Genomic DNA, 20,690 nt, shown 5'->3' on the forward strand with positions numbered 1-20,690 from the left:
TGTGTGATGGGGCTTGTCAAAAAAAAAAGAAAGAAACTCCATGTAGCACCATTTTATAACAAGAAAAGAAGAGGACAATGTTACTAAACTAAATAGTTTTGCATATTTTTTATCTGTATTTATTTATGAAAACATTGTTCTCTTCATTGTACATCAAATGACATTTAGAGCATTTGTTTGTCTTCTAATCATTTTGTTTTTTGTTTTTTGTTTTTTTTCTCGAGTTAAGTGAATGGTCCAACAATTTTACAAAAGAAATATTAATAAATTCATGCAATTGATTGCATTATTGTAATTGTTTAAAAGTTTTTTCATCTGGTTTATTTAAATATGGCATTGGTGGTACTTTTTTTAATATTTGTGTAAAAGTTATACATTGGTAATTACAAATTACAAAAATATTATCATTTCTTTAGTCAGACTTATTTTTTGTTGTTTTATTTACAAACCCGATTCCAAAAAAGTTGGGACACTGTACAAATTGTGAATAAAAACAGAATGCAATGATGTGGAAGTTTCAAATTTCAATATTTTATTCAGAATACAACATAGATGACATATCAAATGTTTAAACTGAGAAAATGTATAATTTTAAGGGAAAAAATAAAATTTCATGGCATTAACACATCTCAAAAAAAGTCAGGACAAGGCCATGTTTACCACTGTGTGGCATCCCCTCTTCTTTTTATAACAGTCTGCAAACGTCTGGGGACTGAGGAGACAAGTTTCTCATGTTTAGGAATAGGAATGTTGTCCCATTCTTGCCTAATACAGGCTTCTAGTTGCTCAACTGTCTTAGATCTTCGTTGTCGCATCTTCCTCTTTATGATGCGGCAAATGTTTTCTATGGGTGAAAGATCTGGACTGCAGGCTGGCCATTTCAGTACCAGGATCCTTCTACGCAGCCATGATGTTGTAATTGATGCAGTATGTGGTCTGGCATTGTCATGTTGGAAAATGCAAGGTCTTCCCTGAAAGAGACGACGTCTGGATGGGAGCATATGCTGTTCTAGAACTTGGATATACCTTTCAGCATTGATGGTGCCTTTCCAGATGTGTAAGCTGCCCATGCCACACGCACTCATGCAAACCCCATACCATCAGAGATGCAGGCTTCTGAACTGAGCGCTGATAACAACTTGGGTTGTCCTTGTCCTCTTTAGTCCGGATGACATGGCGTCCCAGTTTTTTCAAAAAGAACTTCAAATTTTGATTCGTCTGACCACAGAACAGTTTTCCACTTTTGCCACAGTCCATTTTAAATGAGCCATGGCTCAGAGAAAACGCCTGAGCTTCTCGATCATGTTTAGATATGGCTTCTTTTTTGACCTATAGAGCTTTAGCCAGCAACGGCTAATGGCACGGTGGATTGTGTTCACTGACAATGTTTTCTGGAAGTATTCCTGAGTCCATGTTGTGATTTCCATTACAGTAGCATTCCTGTATGTGATGCAGTGCCATATAAGGGCCCGAAGATCACGGGCATCCAGTATGGTTTTCCGGCCTTGACCCTTACACACAGAGATTGTTCCAGATTCTCTTAATCTTTGGATGATATTATGCACTGTAGATGATGATAACTTCAAACTCTTTGCAATTTTTCTCTGAGAAACTCTCAAACTTTCTGATATTGCTCCACTATTTTTCGCCGCAGCATTGGGGGAATTGGTGATCCTCTGCCCATCTTGACTTCTGAGAGACACTGCCACTCTGAGAGGCTCAATTGACCTAATAAGTTGCAAACTGGTCCTCCAGCTGTTCCTTATATGTACATTTAACTTTTCCAGCCTCTTATTGCTACCTGTCCCAACTTTTTTGGAAAGTGTAGCTCTCATGAAATCCAAAATGAGCCAATATTTGGCATGACATTTCAAAGTGTCTCACTTTCAACATTTGATATGTTATCTATATTCTATTGTGAATAAAATATAAGTTTATGAGATTTGTAAATTATTCCATTCCTTTTTACTCACAATTTGTACAGTGTCCCAACTTTTTTGGAATCGGGTTTGTATTTTTTGTTTGAAAGAAAGAAATGACTTTTTATTCAAGATGTGTTAAATTGATCAAAAGTGACAAAGACATTTACAGTGTTCAATGTTTTCTAACCACAGCATTTTATAATAGATTTATATAGTTATTGTAGTTTTCTAATAACTTTCGGTTCACCAAAGAATCCTTCAAAATGTATCACGGTTTCCACAAATATATTAATCAGCAACTTTTCAACATTATTGATAAGAAATTTTTCTTGAGCACCAAATGATTCCTGAAGGGTCATGTGACTCTGAAGACTACAGAAAATTTTAGCTTTAACATCACAGAAATAAATTATTTTAAACTATAATATTTCACAATATTAATCTTTTTACTGTATTTTTGATCAGTAGTGAGCACATTACTGACTTCTTTCCCAAAACATAAAAAAATGATTCATGCCCCAAACCTTTTAATAGTGTTGTATGTACAGATGATATTGACATCATCTTAGAAATGTAATTTTCTATGAAAATTTATTATTGTGTTGCGTATTTCAAAGGTTGGAACACTGTATTGACCAATCAGAATCCCGGAATACACCTTTTAGCATTAGTTGATATTTGTTTTCTCAGACGTCTCTCTGTGTTGCTTTCACTCATAGGTCGACAGACATGTCCACCGGAGAAGTTTGACTGTGGCGGCTCGACAAGCAAATGCGTGTCATTGTCATGGCGCTGCGATGGTGAACAGGACTGTGAAAATGGAGCAGATGAAGAGCAGTGTGCTGCAGGTGAGTCCAGGGAGGAAGAGAAAAAGAGGAAATCGCTAAAAATAGGTCCTGTCTGGATAATGCACAGTCAGGCTTCAGTGAGGTGTGTGTGTGTGTGTGTGTGTGTGTGTGTGTGTGTGTGTGTGTGTGTGTGTGTGTGTGTGAACTTAATGGAGTGGAGTGGAGGTAGTGATGTGTGTGTGTGTGTGTGTGTGTGTGTGAAGCACATGAAACACACCGATGTTTGATGTTATTGTAGCTGATGGTCCTTTCATCATGTCCTCCTGATGCACCAGGTAGATATTACAGAAATCTCTGGATCTTAAAAGAGTGGGCTGGTTTTTGTGTTCAGACCCCCAACAGTTAGTTCTTGCATTGATGGACTGTCACAGTGGGTGAAAACGAGAATGTGTGTTATGACTATAAATAAAATAGAAAGTCTGCTTACACACGCACTTTCTCGCACTGCTTTTTTCTTGCTCTCACACACACAATAATCCAGCTGCCAAATACAGGTATTTCAATTTACTCTTAGATTATAAACCAGTATTGATTTTACTTTGCTCTTTGACATGCAACCTATACAAGCATTGATTCTCCAGCTACCTCTTTTATGGAAAGATTATGTATTATACATTTGGCTTTTAAAGTCCTTCAGGATTTCTATCATTTTAACAAACTCCTGATGTACTGCTCAAGGGCTCATGGATAAAAGCAAACTCAGCATTTTAAATCCACGGCAGAGCAGCTGAGAATTTGCTGGTTTGTTTAATGTTTAAATAGTTTCTTTACTGCAGACCTAGTCACCCTTTGATTATTAATATAACGGTAGGTATATTGCTGTTTTTGCCTACTTTCCATGATTCATGTCTATATTGTATGTGTATGGCAAGCAGGAAGATCTAGTTTTAATTATAATTATCATCAAGTCAGAACAAAATGTAGAAGTTTCAATTTGATGCTTTTAGTGTGAAACATTTGAGGGGGTTAAACATCTAAATAATATCAGTTTTTATAAATGCAATTAAATCAATCCATCAATTGCATAGTTTAAATTTTCTTCATGAAATGCATTTTTTTTTATCTTGAAGATTTGTGCATCTAAAATTATTTATACATCAGAAGCTCTCTATAGGTTGGTGTTGCATTGTCAATTCAAATGTAAGAACTGTATGTGTGTTACTTTACATTTCAAAACCTAAATATATGAGATCACTCCCTAAATGATGTAAAGAGATTATTGTGTTTCTGTGTTGACCGTTATCTACAAAATACATATTTCACAATTGAATTGCCCTGTTGTGTTCATAATATGTAATTATTCTGCCTATTATCCAGCCTTGACGTGTGCTTTTCATATCTCCAAACACAACCGAGCAAAATCTCTTGTCTTTGTGTCACTACGAGCTTACGCTTTCTCTTATATTTAATCATGTAATAATGAAATACAGGACACGTCTTTCAACTCTACCTCAATCTTTTATGGTTTTTCATTTTCTGACTATTAGCACTATGATTAGCACTTTGACAGCGTTTGTTTATCTCTGTGGATTTATAGCCGTGATTTGCGTGTCGCATGGTCCTGCACTGAACTGGAAAATAAGAGCATTAACATCTCTGTAATATTTCACCATGCTGCTGATTATAATTGATTTCCTGCTTGATGTCTGGTCCTGAGACTTCTATTTTTTATTATAGAATAACCTGCAGGACTGCTCCTTCTGATTTATAATTGAAGATGTTAAGGCACGGTCTATGAATACATATTACTCTTAATGCTGTACAGCCCATAACTTTTGAAGAATCATGGTTAAAGAAAAAAAAATCCATTTCAAATCCTTTTCAAATCAGTCACCTCTACATGAACCAGAAGCTCATCAGTCAGGTGTGACACAGAGGATAGAACAGGGAAGATTGTTTTTGGATTTTGCTCATTTATTATGAAAAATGTTAAGCAAAGCCTTGGTGGTTTTGCATCTTTAAAATCATGTATTTGATTTATTGTAAATACATATACTACCATTTCTTTGAAAACCTTAATATTTTTATGGAAACCATGATACATCTTTCTTTTTTTTTCAGGATTCTTTAAAAATAATAGTCAGAACAACAGCATTTATTTTAAATAGAAATCTTTTGTAACTTTATGAATGTTTTTACTGTCACTCTTGATTGATTTAATGGATCTTTGCTAAATAAAACTGTTAATTCTTGTAATTAAAAAAACACTTTTTAAGTGTAGCGTAAATAAATGTATAAATTGAATTTCAGTTGTTATAAATAAAATTATGGTTCTAAAACCTAAAATAACATATAGTAATGTAAAAATTTTTACACTTTTACACAAACCTTTTTTAAGGCATTGGTTTTTAATAATTAATAATTATCCTCAGTATAACAATGTGTAATAGTAACAATCAACAAACATTATTATGTAATAAGATGCATTTGAGATCACTGCACTACAACAACAGTAAAAATAAAGTCAGCAAGCAGCAAAACATTAACAGCATAATTTATTCATGCTGCTTTATCGTTCTTCACAATTCTTAGTACCTTGTAGACTGGATAAAAGCTAATAGCCTTTTTACAGAGCATTATACATAATGCTAAAAACATAATACTGTTTTAGTGCTTTCATTTGCTGAATGGGGCAGCAATGCACTTTTAGTGGGTTTACCAGACTCCACACATACATCTAAAACCTGCTGCACCCACAAAGCCCTTTGCAGTGTACTAAAGGTTGGAAGATTTACATAAAACATATCTTGGGGAGTCACAGACATGAATAATATGCATCCTAACATCACATTTCCCATTTTTATAGAAGAAAGGCACTATCTGCCCTCAAACTCAGCTGTGTCCTTTTGCTCTCTATTCTCTCTCTCTCTTTTCCCCTCTATTACCTTAATCTCCAGATACACTGCGAAGGAAGCTTTTAAGTATAAAATATTATCGGTAACCTGCATTAAAAATGCACAATCAAAGTGCTCTTTGCTCTTGTTGGAAGCCCTGTGAAGAAAGTTTAAAAGGTTTTAATTTCTGAAACTGCGTTTCGGCGAAGAGGAACCCCTGCTGAGGCAGAGCTGTGGCGTTTAGCTCGTTATGAGGGAGGAGTTTCATGACGCGAGGGGAAAAAAGCATTCAAGCCTCAAACGTGTGAACTTAAATTGCTGGCTGCATATATTCTTAATTAATGCGCATGTTTGTGTTTACAAGATGCAGTGCTGTATAAACAAACATTTTTTGACTTAAAAAATTCTTTATATTATTCGCAGTTGTTGAATTTCAAAACTTTAAACTCTGAACACAAAAGAAGATATTTTGAAGCTTGGAAGAGCCATTTTTTTGTTTTATAAGTCATATACACCAAGGATAGCTTCAGGGTGAGTAAATCATGGGGTAATTTTCATTTTCAGGTGAGCTGTGCCTTTAATGCTCTTGCTGAGCCATAATGTTTTAGGTCACCTCTAGAGCACAGGACTGGTGGGAAAATCTGGTGTCAAAATACACGTCAATTAATTCAAGTCATGTCGCTCAGTTGATCTGCTAGCACTGCACCTGGACGAGAAAAGCAGATCTCTCACAAGCTGTCAGTTTCCAAAATTGCCACAAAATGTTCATTTTGGTTACTACTGCACCAAGTAAAGGGTAACAGGGTGTGATTGTCATTCTTGTGGACAGAACAAGATTAAGCTCTCAAACTGAAGAGTGACAAACGTATTTATCTGCAGTGTGTACATGGCAATTAAAAATGGATGACTTCCAGTCACTTTGCAAATGTGTAAACATGTCTTTAAGCTACATCTATGCTTTGCGTAAGAATAAAGATCATTTTTATTGGTGCCTTTCAGCTCCTTTTATGCACATTAAATGCTGGAATGTTTGTTTTATGCTGTAATATAATTGGATTTTAATTATCATAGTTAGATTTGTGTCACGCTTTGGGTGATATTACCCTTGAGATCTCTTCTATGTCCCCCACTTCTGCCTCTCATTGTACATCCATAGAGATTAATGTACCGCACAGACACCCACTTGATTCCAGCAGACCCTAATTAGGAGAAATACTAAAACATGCTAAAGCAATAAAAAAGAGATTACAATATGAAACTCTAGAGTATATAGACTTCTGTATTGAAATATTAACCATTATGAGAATATTACATATTTCTCCAAACTAATCAATGGTCTCCAAACACAATTAATTTAGCTAATTTTACTTCATAATTAAATTCTGCATTCTTTTCATATAACATACTAAAAGACCATAGTGAAAGCTTAACTATTGAACTGAATAATCTTTTTTATGCATTTCCTTAATTTCTGTAAATATCCACCTCATATTTCCGTCCAGAGAATTTATTTTAGATATTATATTTTCTGAAGCTTTGAATGATGTGAAATGCTAAATTTACACTTGGCATGTGCTTGACTCAATATCTCTGCAGGCCCTTTTATTGCTTGGAGAAGAGTTGCTTTGTCAAAGCTTGCGGTCGAACACTTCCCATCTCCAGGAAGAGATGAACTCCTAAACTGGATGCAGAAATAGATTCCTATTCCCTCTCCTCTTCCTCTATCCGACCCACACACCTCTTCTTTGTCTTCTTTGGCTTATTCTTTTCACCAGGGTCCTCATTATTTGCTTGCTTTAAATATATTCAAATATGACTTTTATGCATTGCGAAGTCATAATAGTTGTGTGGGAAATTTAGTAAATTGAATCTCCTGTGCTGTCTGTATCACTGTCACTTTGGGTATATGGTGCTATATGTTTTGAGAGTCTTAAAAGCAACAACTTTGGAATAAATTACATTTTAAAATATAATTTAACAGGAAAGTTATTTTAAATTGTAATATTTCACAATATTACACTTCTTACTGTCTCTTACTGACCCCTTACTTTTGAACAGCAGTGTAAACTGTAAGTTTGACCTACATTCAATATTTATAACCGACTTGCTCATGAAAATCAAACATAAATGTGCAGTTGCATTTGCAGCTCACTCAGGGTAGGTCACAGTTGTTGTGCGCATAGCTGCTAGCACTGAAACGTGAGCGTGTTGTTTACTATGATAGGTACTCGACTGTGTGCTCATTCTCATGTAGCTAGTTTGGCCACACACCAGAGACTTTTCAATCAATTAAGATCGAATGGAAATTGCAGTCAAGCACTGAGGTGTGTAATGTTGATCATTGCCTTGAGATGACTGAGATCAGATAAGAGAAGCGAGGGAAGCTGGTGACACCCAGTAGATCCTAATGTGGGAGGATTTGAAGTGCATAGATACAGATAAAAATATTGAAATGGAAGGATGAAATACCAGAAAAGATGGAAAAGAGAAACACATGCAGTCTGTTAGTTAGTGGTGAAAGAGGTTATGTGTGGGAGTATGTACGATATGCATGGTTGTTTGAGTTTATGTGAGTGCGTTATTTTTGCTGTGCTTGGTAAGACTACAAGCAAACAGTCTTCTACAAGTTTGAGTCTTCTATGTGTCCTATTATAATTATAAACAATTCAGTAACACTAGTAATTTAGCAGCAAATTGGGAGTTATCTATCTATCTGTCTGTCTGTCTGCATTTCTGTCTGTCTGTCATTTAATTCAATGACTCTTTTTATTTGTAATTATTTGTATTTCTTTATATATATATATATATATATATATATATATATATATATATATATATATATATATATATATATATATATATATATATAGTTAATATACAGTTTTCACTTATCCTCACCAAAGCTTATTTAATCGGAAATACAGTACAATAAAACTCTAGTATTGTGAAATATTAGCTATTCTAATCTAATATTAAAATTTAATTAGTACAATTTCTGTAATGATTTTATGAAGCCATTTATTCCTGTAATGGCAAAGCTAAATTTTCAAAAGGATTTTTTTTTTTCAAGATTCTTTGTTGAATATAGGAAATTCAAAAGAACAACATTTATTCAAATTAGCAACTTTTTGTTACAATGAAAATATGCCGGATAAAGGTCATGGGCCCAGAACACTGTAAATAAATTTATTTTTGCTACATTTGCAAGTACTGACAGTGTGAACAAGAAGAACATTCATTTTGAATGAAAGAAAAAAAATCTTACTGCCCCCAGAATTTTGAACATGATGTAAATATTTGATGAAATAATTAATTTCACTTAATATTTTTTATTTATAAATATCATAGTAATATGTCATTTTTTAAATTTAATGTATTATTATTATTATTTTTTTTTTTGAATATGTAATTTAATATATATTTATAAATACATTTGGCATCTTGGATGATTTATCGCAGAAGCTTGTTGCAGTGAATTTTGAGCATGCCTTGTCTGTTAAGGATGTCTTTTTAGGCAGCTCACTAGGATTTGGGAGCTTCTGTTTTTCTCACTTCTTTGCTTTTCTTTCCATTTCCATTCCCAGGCTTTAGCGCTTCTCTGGGTGCTGTGAAAATTCTCATCACTGAAAAACACAACCTGTCACCACCTACAACACTCAGCCTCTGCTGTACCACAGAGGAGGGCCGTAATAACGAAGTATTACAATATCTGCTGAAGCATTTCCTCAAGGGAGATTGAGAGGGGCTAGATGCTACCCAAGAATATCTATTAATCTGATTATATCAGTATCCTCAGGATATCCTCAGGATTATTACTGACAGCTAATGTTTTCATGCATCCATGTACAATTCTAATTACAGCACTGGCAGGAAGTGTAAGCCGCACTGTGTTTTAGATATTTATTCGTGTGATGATGTTCTTGGTGTTCATTTATTTCCTGGGTGACACTGAAGCTAATGATTTCTGAAATGTGCTGTCTGATATGTGCTAGTCCCCTGATTGAAGTAAGGAGGAATTGAACATGATTCCCAGTGAAATTAAGGAATCATTTGCTTTTTGATTATGCCAGAATGAAGATTTGGTTCATTTCATATCAACAAATCTGATGCGTTTTATTCTGTTCTGGAATATTTTGTGCACACAGGCTGTGCCGTCTATACAGGGAAGCTTTTGCCCTTTTGTGCTTTATGTGGGTGGGAATATTGGCTGTACTCTGCACACAGTTGCATAGGCTGAGGTGTTTGCACCCGTGTAATGCCAAGTTTTATGCTCAACCTCTTCTATCCCCTGACAATAGCCTGATATTTCTCTTTCATCTGCACTGCCATTTGCTAATCCACCCAGAGGTAATGCCCCCCTACCCCTGGTCAACATATAGCCGCACTTCAGCAGGTGTGAAAATGTCTTTCCTTTCACCGTAAACAGCTGAAGGCTTGGTGCAGAAAGGTTTGTCCAGAGCGCTCTGCTCTAAATGAATTTGTTGCACAGAGGGGTCGATCATTTTCCAATAGAGATTGAGACCATTTCAGCTGCTTTCTCAGTCATTTCTGCACTATAAAAGGAACTTGCACTTGTTAACTTGTGGAGCGCTTTATGATTTTCTTGAGCCAGGCTGGGTTATCTGACCAATAAAACAAACTTTATTGGTATTTATATAGGTCGATTCAGTCAAATTAACTCATTTCTTTGAGTTGGGGAAAACTAGTAGATGCTACATTAAGCACATTTTAGATTGAATGAAAGTCTTATGAAATAAAAAATTTTTTTGGCTTTTAGTTGATTTGTATACCCCTTTATACCCCTAAATTCTCTTTTAGCAGGTCATGTGCTTTTTTCTGCTTTAATTGGAAATGCATCAAAAACTTTATTTTCAGAGTTTTAATGAAAAAGTAGTTCACTGCCAGAGTTCTATCACTGGTTTATTTTCATCGCACAAGAAGAGTCATATACCAGAGTTGCCAAACAAAATGTCTTATTCCTTCTAAACTCGTAACTGACGACTAATGAAACCACACTGAGGGCTTACAGAATTACCGGCCTGAACTAATTCCCTGTCCTCTTCAGTTTCTCTTTCTTGCTAGTATATTCTCTTTTCCTTACGCTGTGCCTGCAGGCGCTGTTGTCAGCACTGGGAAGAGCTTCATGAAGGGGATCTCATCCAAAACACTGCAGTCTTTAGCTGCCTCAGTATGTTTGTTGCACCTCGTCCCCTCAGCTCAGTGCATCATGGTTACAGTCTTTCTCCCCGGAGGAGGCTAGTCTTTCTCTGTGATACGGGATTCAATAATATTATGGGCTGATGGAGGACAGTGGTGAATGCACCATTAACTCTGTGCTGACTTAGTGCCTCGGGCCATTTACTGAGTATAGCATGAGCCTCAGCGCTAAAGCTGCCCCCTGTGGCTTGTTCTAACAGATATGGGGTGGTCATTTAAATTGAAATATCTTTGGTGGAAGTATTGTTAAAAGCGTTCCAGTTTTCTTATACATTGCTTTGAAAGGTGAAGTCTGTATTTGTATACTGTACATATGAAAATGCTTTCATCTTTTTAATTTTAATGTGTTTCATTTAATTTGGAGAGTTCACGCAATTGCAAGTATGCTATTGCTTTAATACAACAGTTCAATAAGTAAGTTACTATTGTGTAACCTACATTTATTGCCAGTTGTCTGTTTTTATTCTGCTTATGAAAAGAATTCCAATCAAAACTAGAATCAAATTTGTGCATCTCGGAGTAAACCCACCATAGTGGATCAGAATAAATCAAGTGTATTTGAGCAAATTGACTGAATGAATGATTCATCGACTCAGTTGTTGAACGAATCAGTTTTTGTTTTTTTGTTTTTTATAATTGGTTGTATTAATTAATTCAGTGACTCACATGAAAAAACAATCACTTGTTTCTTTCCTAAATGAGTCTGTGTTTTGAAAAAAATGGTTGAATGAATGATTCAATGACTCACTCATAAAGACAGCCACTTGTCACCACCTACTGCTGCATTCATGTAATTTATAGAAAAAGTTAAAATAAAAATCATGAAATGTTTTTGGAAAGTTGAAATACTGCAGTATTTTATAATTGTTGTGTCCTTTTCTGTCCTTGTGTTGACTGAGAGACTACACTGAATATTTGACAGGAACTACAGTAACTCTTGTGTAATACAGTACATGACATAAATACATATAGTATATATGTTAAATCATGCATTATACAGCAGTTAGTTCTCATTAAATATTCAGTGTAGTCTTTCAATTAACACAAAGACAGAAAAGCTGCATGTTTTTTTATTCACATTCAGTTCTGCTATATATTTTTCAGTTCTCTGTTGTTTACTTCAAGGTCACAGAGATCTTGTTAATATAAAGCGCTATCTACAACCTTTCTGTTGTTGGTCCGGGGAATGAGTATTTGACATTGGTCAGTGGAATTCAATTGACATGCTTTGAGCTTTTCCTTTCCGCTCTTTTAAAATCCATTCACTGTTGTGCCTGACCTCTAAATGAGATAGCATCAAAATCCACACAGCAGAGATATATCAGCAGCCTTTGAATGACAAAGTCAATCTGGCTTAGAGCCGTGTGTTTTTGCTACTCTTTTATGCTTCTGTAACATTGTGAAAGGTGGAAATCCACCTAATCTAAACTGTTTGTAAAGAACCAGATCGATTTGTTTGTCTGTTTATTTCATTACTGATATTTCAGGCATTTGGTTGGTCTGAAGACATTAGTAAAAAATATATGCCAGAAGCTTAGCATTGTAACTTGCAGTCCGTTTTATGACATTATTCTTCTGTTGTAATATTTGTGTTAACATACTTAGAAATTACATTTATAATTTTCTGAAAAACATGATAAAACTATGGTTAGTGTGAACAAACTTGGTAATTTGTGGTTACCAAGAACTACAATAACCATGTTTTTTGGCTTTATTTGTAGTAAAACCATGGTTTATTTTAATAAAGGAAGATGTTGTGGGTGTTTTTGACACATGAGTTGTAGTTTCTAGGATGTTCTGGTTGATTGTTAGAGCATTGCGAGATGGTTTTTGGGATATTTTGGGTTGTTGTTTAATTGCCCAAATAAACAACCATATTCTTGTTCCAAGAAATGGCTTGGGTTCCTTCTTCAATGTTACACTTAGCAAGCTAATCAGTGTTTAGTATAGATTTATTTGTTATGTGAATATATTTTATATATCCAATTCACACCTTCTGCAAGTGTATAGAGCTGGATGATTTGATTTTCATTCCAGCTGGTATGTGACAATCTGAGCTCACTGGTGGTCCATGTTTGTTCTGTTCCTCTCTGAGAGCATGTTGTTTTAAGCTCCTGTCTACATCACAGGACAAGCACCTTTTCATTTTCACTACTGCCCTTCTTGTCCCACAAGAGAAGAAAAGGTTCAGCCAATCCAATCTCCCCCTGCTTAGAGCAAACACAACCTTCCTACCATATGCTATGCACACAAAAAAAAAAATCCAATCACGTTACTTTCTTTTAACAACATGCTACGTTTGTTGGCTGCCTTGACCTTGAGGGTGGAGAAATGTAGTTGCGATATAATATCTACAAATTTCAGCCCAATGTTAATTTTTCAGAAGATCATTCCTGAAGATGTTGTTCCAGCCTTTCCACTCAGCTATTCGATAGTCATTGAAGAGACCTTTGAGTGGCCGACAGCAGTTGCAGAGGTTGCTTTCCTAATGGACCTTGTTGATTAGTGTTTTTTTTTTTTAGATCCTTGTTGGCTAATCAGCTTTGCAAAAACACAATTAGCATCATATCTCATTGAGCATTATTGTAATTGGCTTCAAAAGCAACGAGCGTAGGTGGCAGAAATATGAAATGCAAATCAGCTAAAGTGCAATGAACAACAAGAATGACCTTTCTGTGAGCAGCACAAATAACATTGATTTCGAGTCCGGCAATACAATTTTGATAATGTCACCGTTTTGACGGTGAAAGTGTTTTATGAGCCCCAGCTGCTCTTTGCAAATAGTTTGCATATTTACAGGTTTATCGACGCAAAGTCACAAAAAGTCAGGATCGATTTCTTTCATATCCCATCTGCTCAAATGTGTTCATACCCGATCACATGCTCATAAGCCATTTCAAATCCTTTTACAAAACTAGCCTCTGTGAATGTAATACCCAATCGTCTTGCAGCTCTTCGGGACTGTTATTCCAGTGGGGTGGGTGACCCCATTAAAGAATGGACAGGCGTTTACTACAGCACAGTTAAGCCCATTTAGTGTCTGCCACCAGTGTGGGGCTGTAGTGTGAACCTCAGGTCATCCGCAGCACAGTTGAATCAGTGAGGCCACAGAGCTCACATCAGTACAGAATAGCTCAGAGCTCATGCGACATTTGCCATAAATTTCAGATTCAGTCATTTTACTGTGATGGTATCACACAGGTTTGGTGATGTGACATTGTTAAACAGAAACCCGTAGTTTTTTCCCTCACTAATTTAATACATTTAGATTTATTCATTTGGCAGAAGCTTTTATCCAAAGCATCTTGCAGTTTTATACAAGGTTTCAGCCATCTATCAAAATAGTAAAAAGCCAGGACAGGAGGATAATAAAAGAACAGCAAAAGTGAAGGCATAGATGCTTTTTTTCTTTTTTCGAATAGAAGTTTGATAAAGCTAATTTTACAAAATTTTAACATTCTATTGAATAAATAATAATTATTATTTATAATCATTTTTACACTGTAATTTAACATTGCTAAATGATTATAATAGTTCAATAACATCAGTTATTATTTTTTAAAAGTGCAGTATATATTTTGCATTACATTTTAATGTATATTTTGAATAAATTGGAGTTGGTGTTACATAGGAGGACAATTTTAATTTGAAATTATAATGCTATAAAACTAATAATATAAAATAATATAAAGGACTTTTTAAAGGGAATTTAATACTGATATTTCTACAAATATTTACTTTTCAATTTTATATTTCAGTTTTTATTTATGCAAAATTATGATATCATGGTTGACACTTAAAGATAACCTCCAAATGACAAATACAAAAAAATATTATAAAATGAGACTACTTTGTCCTTAATGATTTTACTTCCTGGATGATGAAAATTATGAATCAGGGTTTTTTTTATTCATGGATCAGTTGATATAGGAAAATATGATGGGAAAAGATTTGATGCCTAACTTAACAACTATGTCTTTTAAGTAAACCATTTTAGAATAAAATGTAAATATGTACAATGCCAAGAAGATATGAACAATGATAATATTTTGATATCATATTTTTATGTTAAAAAAGTGCACAAAATGTTAGAAACAAAAAATCCTTGTTGAATACCCTTGTATAAAAGTAATATATTTAAAATACATTTATTTAATACTAAATATAGTTCAAATCTATTAACGTATCTACTGACATATCGCTCAAGAATTACTGATGTAAAAGTTATAATTGCACTTTATTTGGAGTACTGCTTGTGCACAATGCACAATTTTTAATATTCAACTAATAATAATAAAAAAAAAGTTGGAAACACGGGAGACACAAATGCACGTGATATATAATAAAAAAAGTTCAAATGTCTGTATTAGCATGCAGTAGTTAAAGGTTCAGCTATCAACTATTTACAGTTCAAGTATTTTTTTTTACATGCTATAAATGTATTTGAGGGACTGTAAGACTCTGTGTTAATGAAGTACTTTCTTCTTTTTTCCAGATGCCAAGGCTTGCCCTGCTAAAATGTTCCAGTGCCGTAACCGCATGTGCGTGGCTTCCACATCCATCTGCGACGGGGATGATGACTGCGGCGATGGCAGCGATGAGGAGAAGTGCACGGCAGCCACCGCCAGCACCTGCGGGCCGCACGAGTTTCGCTGTAACAACTCGGAGTGTATTCCAGCGCCATGGAGCTGCGATGGAGAGCCCGACTGCAAAGACAAGTCAGATGAATCTCTGGAGCGCTGCAGTCGCAGGACAGAGCCTCAAAAATCCCACTGCCTGGCGGGGGAGTTCCGCTGCAGGAATGGAGAGTGTATTCACCTCAACTGGAAATGTGATGGAGATGTAGACTGCAAGGACAAGTCTGATGAGGCCAACTGTCGTAAGTGTACCAGACTAAATATCCTTAATATACTGATCACAGTTCTCATTCTCAAGCACGTGTTTCCTAAGGTATTTACATTGGAGAGGCTTGCTGTGTAGTGACTTAATTGATTCATTTAGTTAATTAAATGAATTAATAATCAGTTTTATCACTTTGGTGCATTACATGCTCTTCTTAATGCTGCATCCATGCTGTTCTTGTCATTAAACTCATTCTAAATTACTGTCACGATCTAGTAAAGCAGTGAAACATGAGGTTGTTCATTTAGAATCAGTCCCCTGTTGTCTGCTCCTCCTAATTCTGTTAACACAAATGCATTGCACGCATGTCAACATAAATTAACTTGGTTTTGTTGATCTGTAGTCTTACAAAGTCAGCGTATCGATTTTGCTTACAATGATAACATAATTAAACATACTTAAAATACTTAAAAAAAATATACACTGAATATTTTTTCAGCAAATATTGATGCATAAAAGTAATCAGAGTATTTTTATTGATTTATATACAGTACAATAGAATCAGAGTGAGTGAGCATGAATGTTTATTAATTTTACATTTTAAGGATTTGTTTCTCTATGAAGCATAAGAAAACAAGCATGTATTTGTTTGAGCACATGTAATCCTGAAAAAACAAAACCTCCAGCTGAATACTCTTTGTTTGCTTGTGCGTCGTTGATGCAGAGCATGTGCACACATACGTGTACAGTTTGTTCTAGCATGTGTGTGTTTATTGAGATAATGATGTTTTTTCCATGGGTTTATGACATAAAAATCTTCACGAACTATTGTGGCAGCAGCATGATAATGTGCTTGAGTCTTGGTGGTTGCTAGGCAACAAGTGTGTTTTGAGGTATGGCAGAGTGCCCTTGAGTAAGCGCTCTGTGAGTGTTGTCTCACTGTGGGGTTCTTGCAGGGGATTGTGCACCATCCACAAAATACTTGTATCTGTTTAAATCAAATTATGGTCATTTTGCATCGTATTTTATTAGACTATAAATAAGACCCTAGATGGGGCCAGATTTACTAAAAGCTTGTGCCACCACAAACCGTCTTTTGGCGTTAAGAATATCACTGTTAGGATTTACTAAAGACACGCAGTATAGAATTAGTGCCGAAAAGGCTGGGACACAGTTATTTTTGTGCCTGACCTTCTTGAATATGCATTTGTAGGAGTTTCCCTTTTAGACACAAAATTTATGGGAGGAGAGTATTAAAATGAATCACGCAACTTACTAACGTTTGTGCTCGTCAAATTACTGGTGTTTGCGTCATTATTTAATGGTAGTTTGCCCTGTTTAGTAAATCTAGGCCCATAGTCATATTTTTGAATCCGCTTTTATTTTTTATTTTTATTTTATTTTCACTTTCATTTTTAGCAATTTTATGTGCTTTGTCATTTTTATTAGTTTTATTTATTTTTATTTTTAAATAGTTTTAATTCATGTTCAGTTTTAGTTTTAATTCAGTCCTTCAGTTCAACTTAATTTAAAATTTTAGTGTGGCTTAAGTATTGCATCTAATATTTTATTTCAGCTTTATTTGGTTGAACAACATTTTTAATAGTATTAGCTTTTAGCTTTAGTTAACAGCACTGCATGCTTACCGCTTTAATAAAATGGCAGCAATGGCAATATGATCAAACACTCCGATGTTTAATTAGTTATTACATGTATGAATAATAGCAAACTATGTTTCTACCAAGTAACAGTTCAAAAGCCAAACTGGAGGTGATATTACAGATACAGTTATTGCATTCATATATAATTTAACTAATAAACTAATATTACATGCAATTTTGGCTCTCAAGTGAATATATTTAGTTTTGGGTTATTTATTTTTACTGGAAAACAGGGCAAAAATATAGGTCAAATTGATCACGGTGAATGTTCTCCCTCCGCAGCTCCTCTAAAGTACACTGTATGAAAGATTAAAGGGATTTTGAAAGATGAATGTGAAAAATTAAAACCTTTCTTTGCCAAACAGCATATTTTTCTTTCTTCAGTGTGTTACCTTTAGCCCCAGAGTAAGTGACTGATTGTTTTTAATGATCTTCCGAGCTTTTTTCTGAGGAAACTCTCTTGCAAATAAGCTATTACCATGAGATCTGATTGGAATCTGTCAGAAAAGCCAAAACCTTTTGCTGTTTCAGAGCTAAAGCTCACACACAGAGGTGCAATGGGTGATTATTATGAAAGCGTGATGGTGCTTTAGTGCTTTAGAATGCATGTTTTTAACAGCTTTAACAACTCATGACTTTATCTTAGTCCTTTACTTGGCAGAATCTTTTATTATTTAAAGTGACATTTAAATTATACATTTGCGATAAAGCGATATGTGTTTTAATGGGTGATGCTAATACTAATGTCTAGAGAGCTTGGTAATGTAATATTATGTTACATTTATATAATTATTATACATCTTTTTCATTTATTTTATCATAATTCACTGAAAATTAACTACACATGTTTAAAAACAGAGCATGTGCACATGATCCATTGACAAGGATGTCAGTAGATTTTGGAATTGACAGATGGAATGGCCACTTCTGGGAATCAGTCAATCATGATCTGCTCTGCAGCTTTTTATTTGACCATTTCAAAATGACCAAATATTGATCTATTCATGGGCCAGACTGATATATGTAGATGCAGAAATGATTGTCCTACATAAACGTGTGTTTCTGTCCTACAGCTGTGCTGACCTGCCGTCCTGATGAGTTCCAGTGTGGCGATGGCTCCTGCATTCACGGCACTAAACAGTGTAACAAAGTGCACGACTGTCCAGATTTCAGCGACGAGGCTGGCTGCATCAACAAAAGTGAGTAACTGCAACAATCTCCCTTTCGCCATCTCTCATTTGATTAGTCTTTTCATCTCTCCCCTCTTCTAGCAGCATTTTCAGTGAAGATGAAAGAGTAGAGTGCACCAAATCATGTAGCCCCAATCAAGTTACCATTCACACAAAGCACTACAAGACCAAACAGATGTACCCCTACATGATTCCAGGGTTTCATGGCACACTTCCCATATGGCACCTTCAATCAAATTTACCTCAAAAGATTAATTATGCCGTGGCTGAATCTGATTAGTGATGCATAACATGATTTAAGTAGAACATAGTATCAGCATTCTTTGTTGGTCCTAAAACAACAAATATTCTTTTAGGAAATGTATACTTGTGTTCAGTATACAAAAATGCATTAAAATGATCAAAAATGCCAGTCGAGACATAAATAATGTTACAAATGATTTATATTTTTACTTTGTAGTCATCGAAGAATCCTGAAAAAAATCATGGTTTCTACAAAAATATTAGCTGCTTTCAACATGGATAATAATAAGGAATGTTACTTCCCAATATTAGAATGATTTCTAACGAGTCATGTGACACTGAAGGCTGCTGAAAATTCAGCTTCGCATCACAGGAATAAATTTGACTTTAAAATACATTAGTCAACATTTGAAGTGGATCAAAACCTTTTGTCAATGTTGTCCTAAAATCTAAAACAAAAATGTGTTCTTGTCTTAGGACAACTTTGATTAACTTTTTTGATCCACTTCAAATATTGATTACTGTACATAAAAACCGAAAACTGTTATTTTAAAATTTCAATAATTTTTACAATAATACTATTTTATGGTATTTTTAACCATATATAGTGTATATGATATATAGTGTATATGCAGCCTTGGTAAGAGATTTCTTTCAAAAACATGTAGATTTTAAATGCAACATACAGTACAGGGGCCGTATAGGGGCCGTTCACACAGAAGGCATCTTTAAACATGAGTTTAAAAATGTGAGACATAGCATTCTGGAATTGTTTTTAAAAAAGTGTAGTGCAGAATGCCTCCTCTGCCATGTTGCCGTAAAATAAAATGAGAGATGCATGCGGAAAGTTCAAACATGTCTGTCTAGTGCATGTTTACGTAGAAAAACTATTGAAAAGTTGAGCACTGAAATGGAAAAACACATTCTGTGTGAACGGCCCATTAAAGTATGACTCATGTACTATATTCCAGATCTTCTTAAGCCATATATTTCAGTCTGTTTCTCACACAGACCTATTTTATTGCCTTTACAGGATTTAAATTCCATAGACTACTTTTATGGTGCTTTTATGTACTTGTTTTGAGCTTGACAGCCTCTTGTCACTGTCTGTTGTCATTGTACTGCAAAGAGCAAAATGAACATTCATGCAACGAGTGTCGCTTGAAATGTGTTTTGTGTAATGGCAGTTCATGTTTATGTGGTACTCCTCAAAGATCAGAAGTGTAAGAACTCTTTGCTGTGTCCTTGACAGCCACCAAATGTGAAGGGCCGCTGAAGTTCATGTGTAAGAGCGGGGAATGTATCGATAGCGGTAAAGTGTGCAACAATATCAAGGACTGCAAGGACTGGTCTGACGAGCCTGTGAAGGAGTGCGGTGAGTTCAGACACTTTTGCACAATTACACAGATCCTAAATAATTGTTTACTGGTACAATCATAGATTATTTTTAAATGAGGTATTATATAAGAATATTTTAGTGTGGGAAATGCCAAGATTAATTTGCAAAAGTGATCTTGGGTCAGCTTTTTCCTTCTCTGTAGTAACTTTGAATTCGGAGGTGGAAAACTAAACCTAGTCCAGCATTTAAGCTTATAGGCAGTGTTGGCTTATTAGGGGCTTCACTTGATCAAGGGCCAAAAACCCACAGAGTGATCATTAAGATCAAAGTGTGAGTCTTCCCTCGGGTGTTATCATACAAGGAGAACGTGCCCAGCATGTTCTTCTGCTCTCCAGAGAGAATGCAGGTTTCCATAGATCAGTTTTTCTCTCTGTTCTTGTCTTTCATCACATTGTGGAACTGGACTTTTTCTTCAGCGATAAGCTTAAACTGAAAAGATTTTGGGGAGTGTGTAATTTTTATTTTTTTTAATGTTAAAATACTTTCTACTTTCCAAGTTTAATGCACAGAGACAACTGTAGGTAAATCATTCAT

At 35.1% G+C, this 20,690-nt stretch overlaps 1 protein-coding gene across 1 annotated transcript in view; it reads left to right on the forward strand.

Moving 5' to 3' along the window:
• The window catches only part of LOC109076306 (low-density lipoprotein receptor-related protein 8-like), a 145,086-nt gene that overhangs the window by 85,291 nt on the left and 39,105 nt on the right, over window positions 1–20,690 (forward strand). The window contains exons 4-7 of the mRNA XM_042725163.1: window positions 2,642–2,770; window positions 15,317–15,700; window positions 18,398–18,523; window positions 20,010–20,132. Of these exons, the coding sequence (XP_042581097.1) occupies window positions 2,642–2,770; window positions 15,317–15,700; window positions 18,398–18,523; window positions 20,010–20,132 (762 nt within the window). The remainder of the gene's footprint in view (window positions 1–2,641; window positions 2,771–15,316; window positions 15,701–18,397; window positions 18,524–20,009; window positions 20,133–20,690) is intronic.

Source organism: Cyprinus carpio, chromosome B6, assembly GCF_018340385.1.
Source record: "Cyprinus carpio isolate SPL01 chromosome B6, ASM1834038v1, whole genome shotgun sequence".
Classification (NCBI taxonomy): Eukaryota; Metazoa; Chordata; class Actinopteri; order Cypriniformes; family Cyprinidae; genus Cyprinus; species Cyprinus carpio.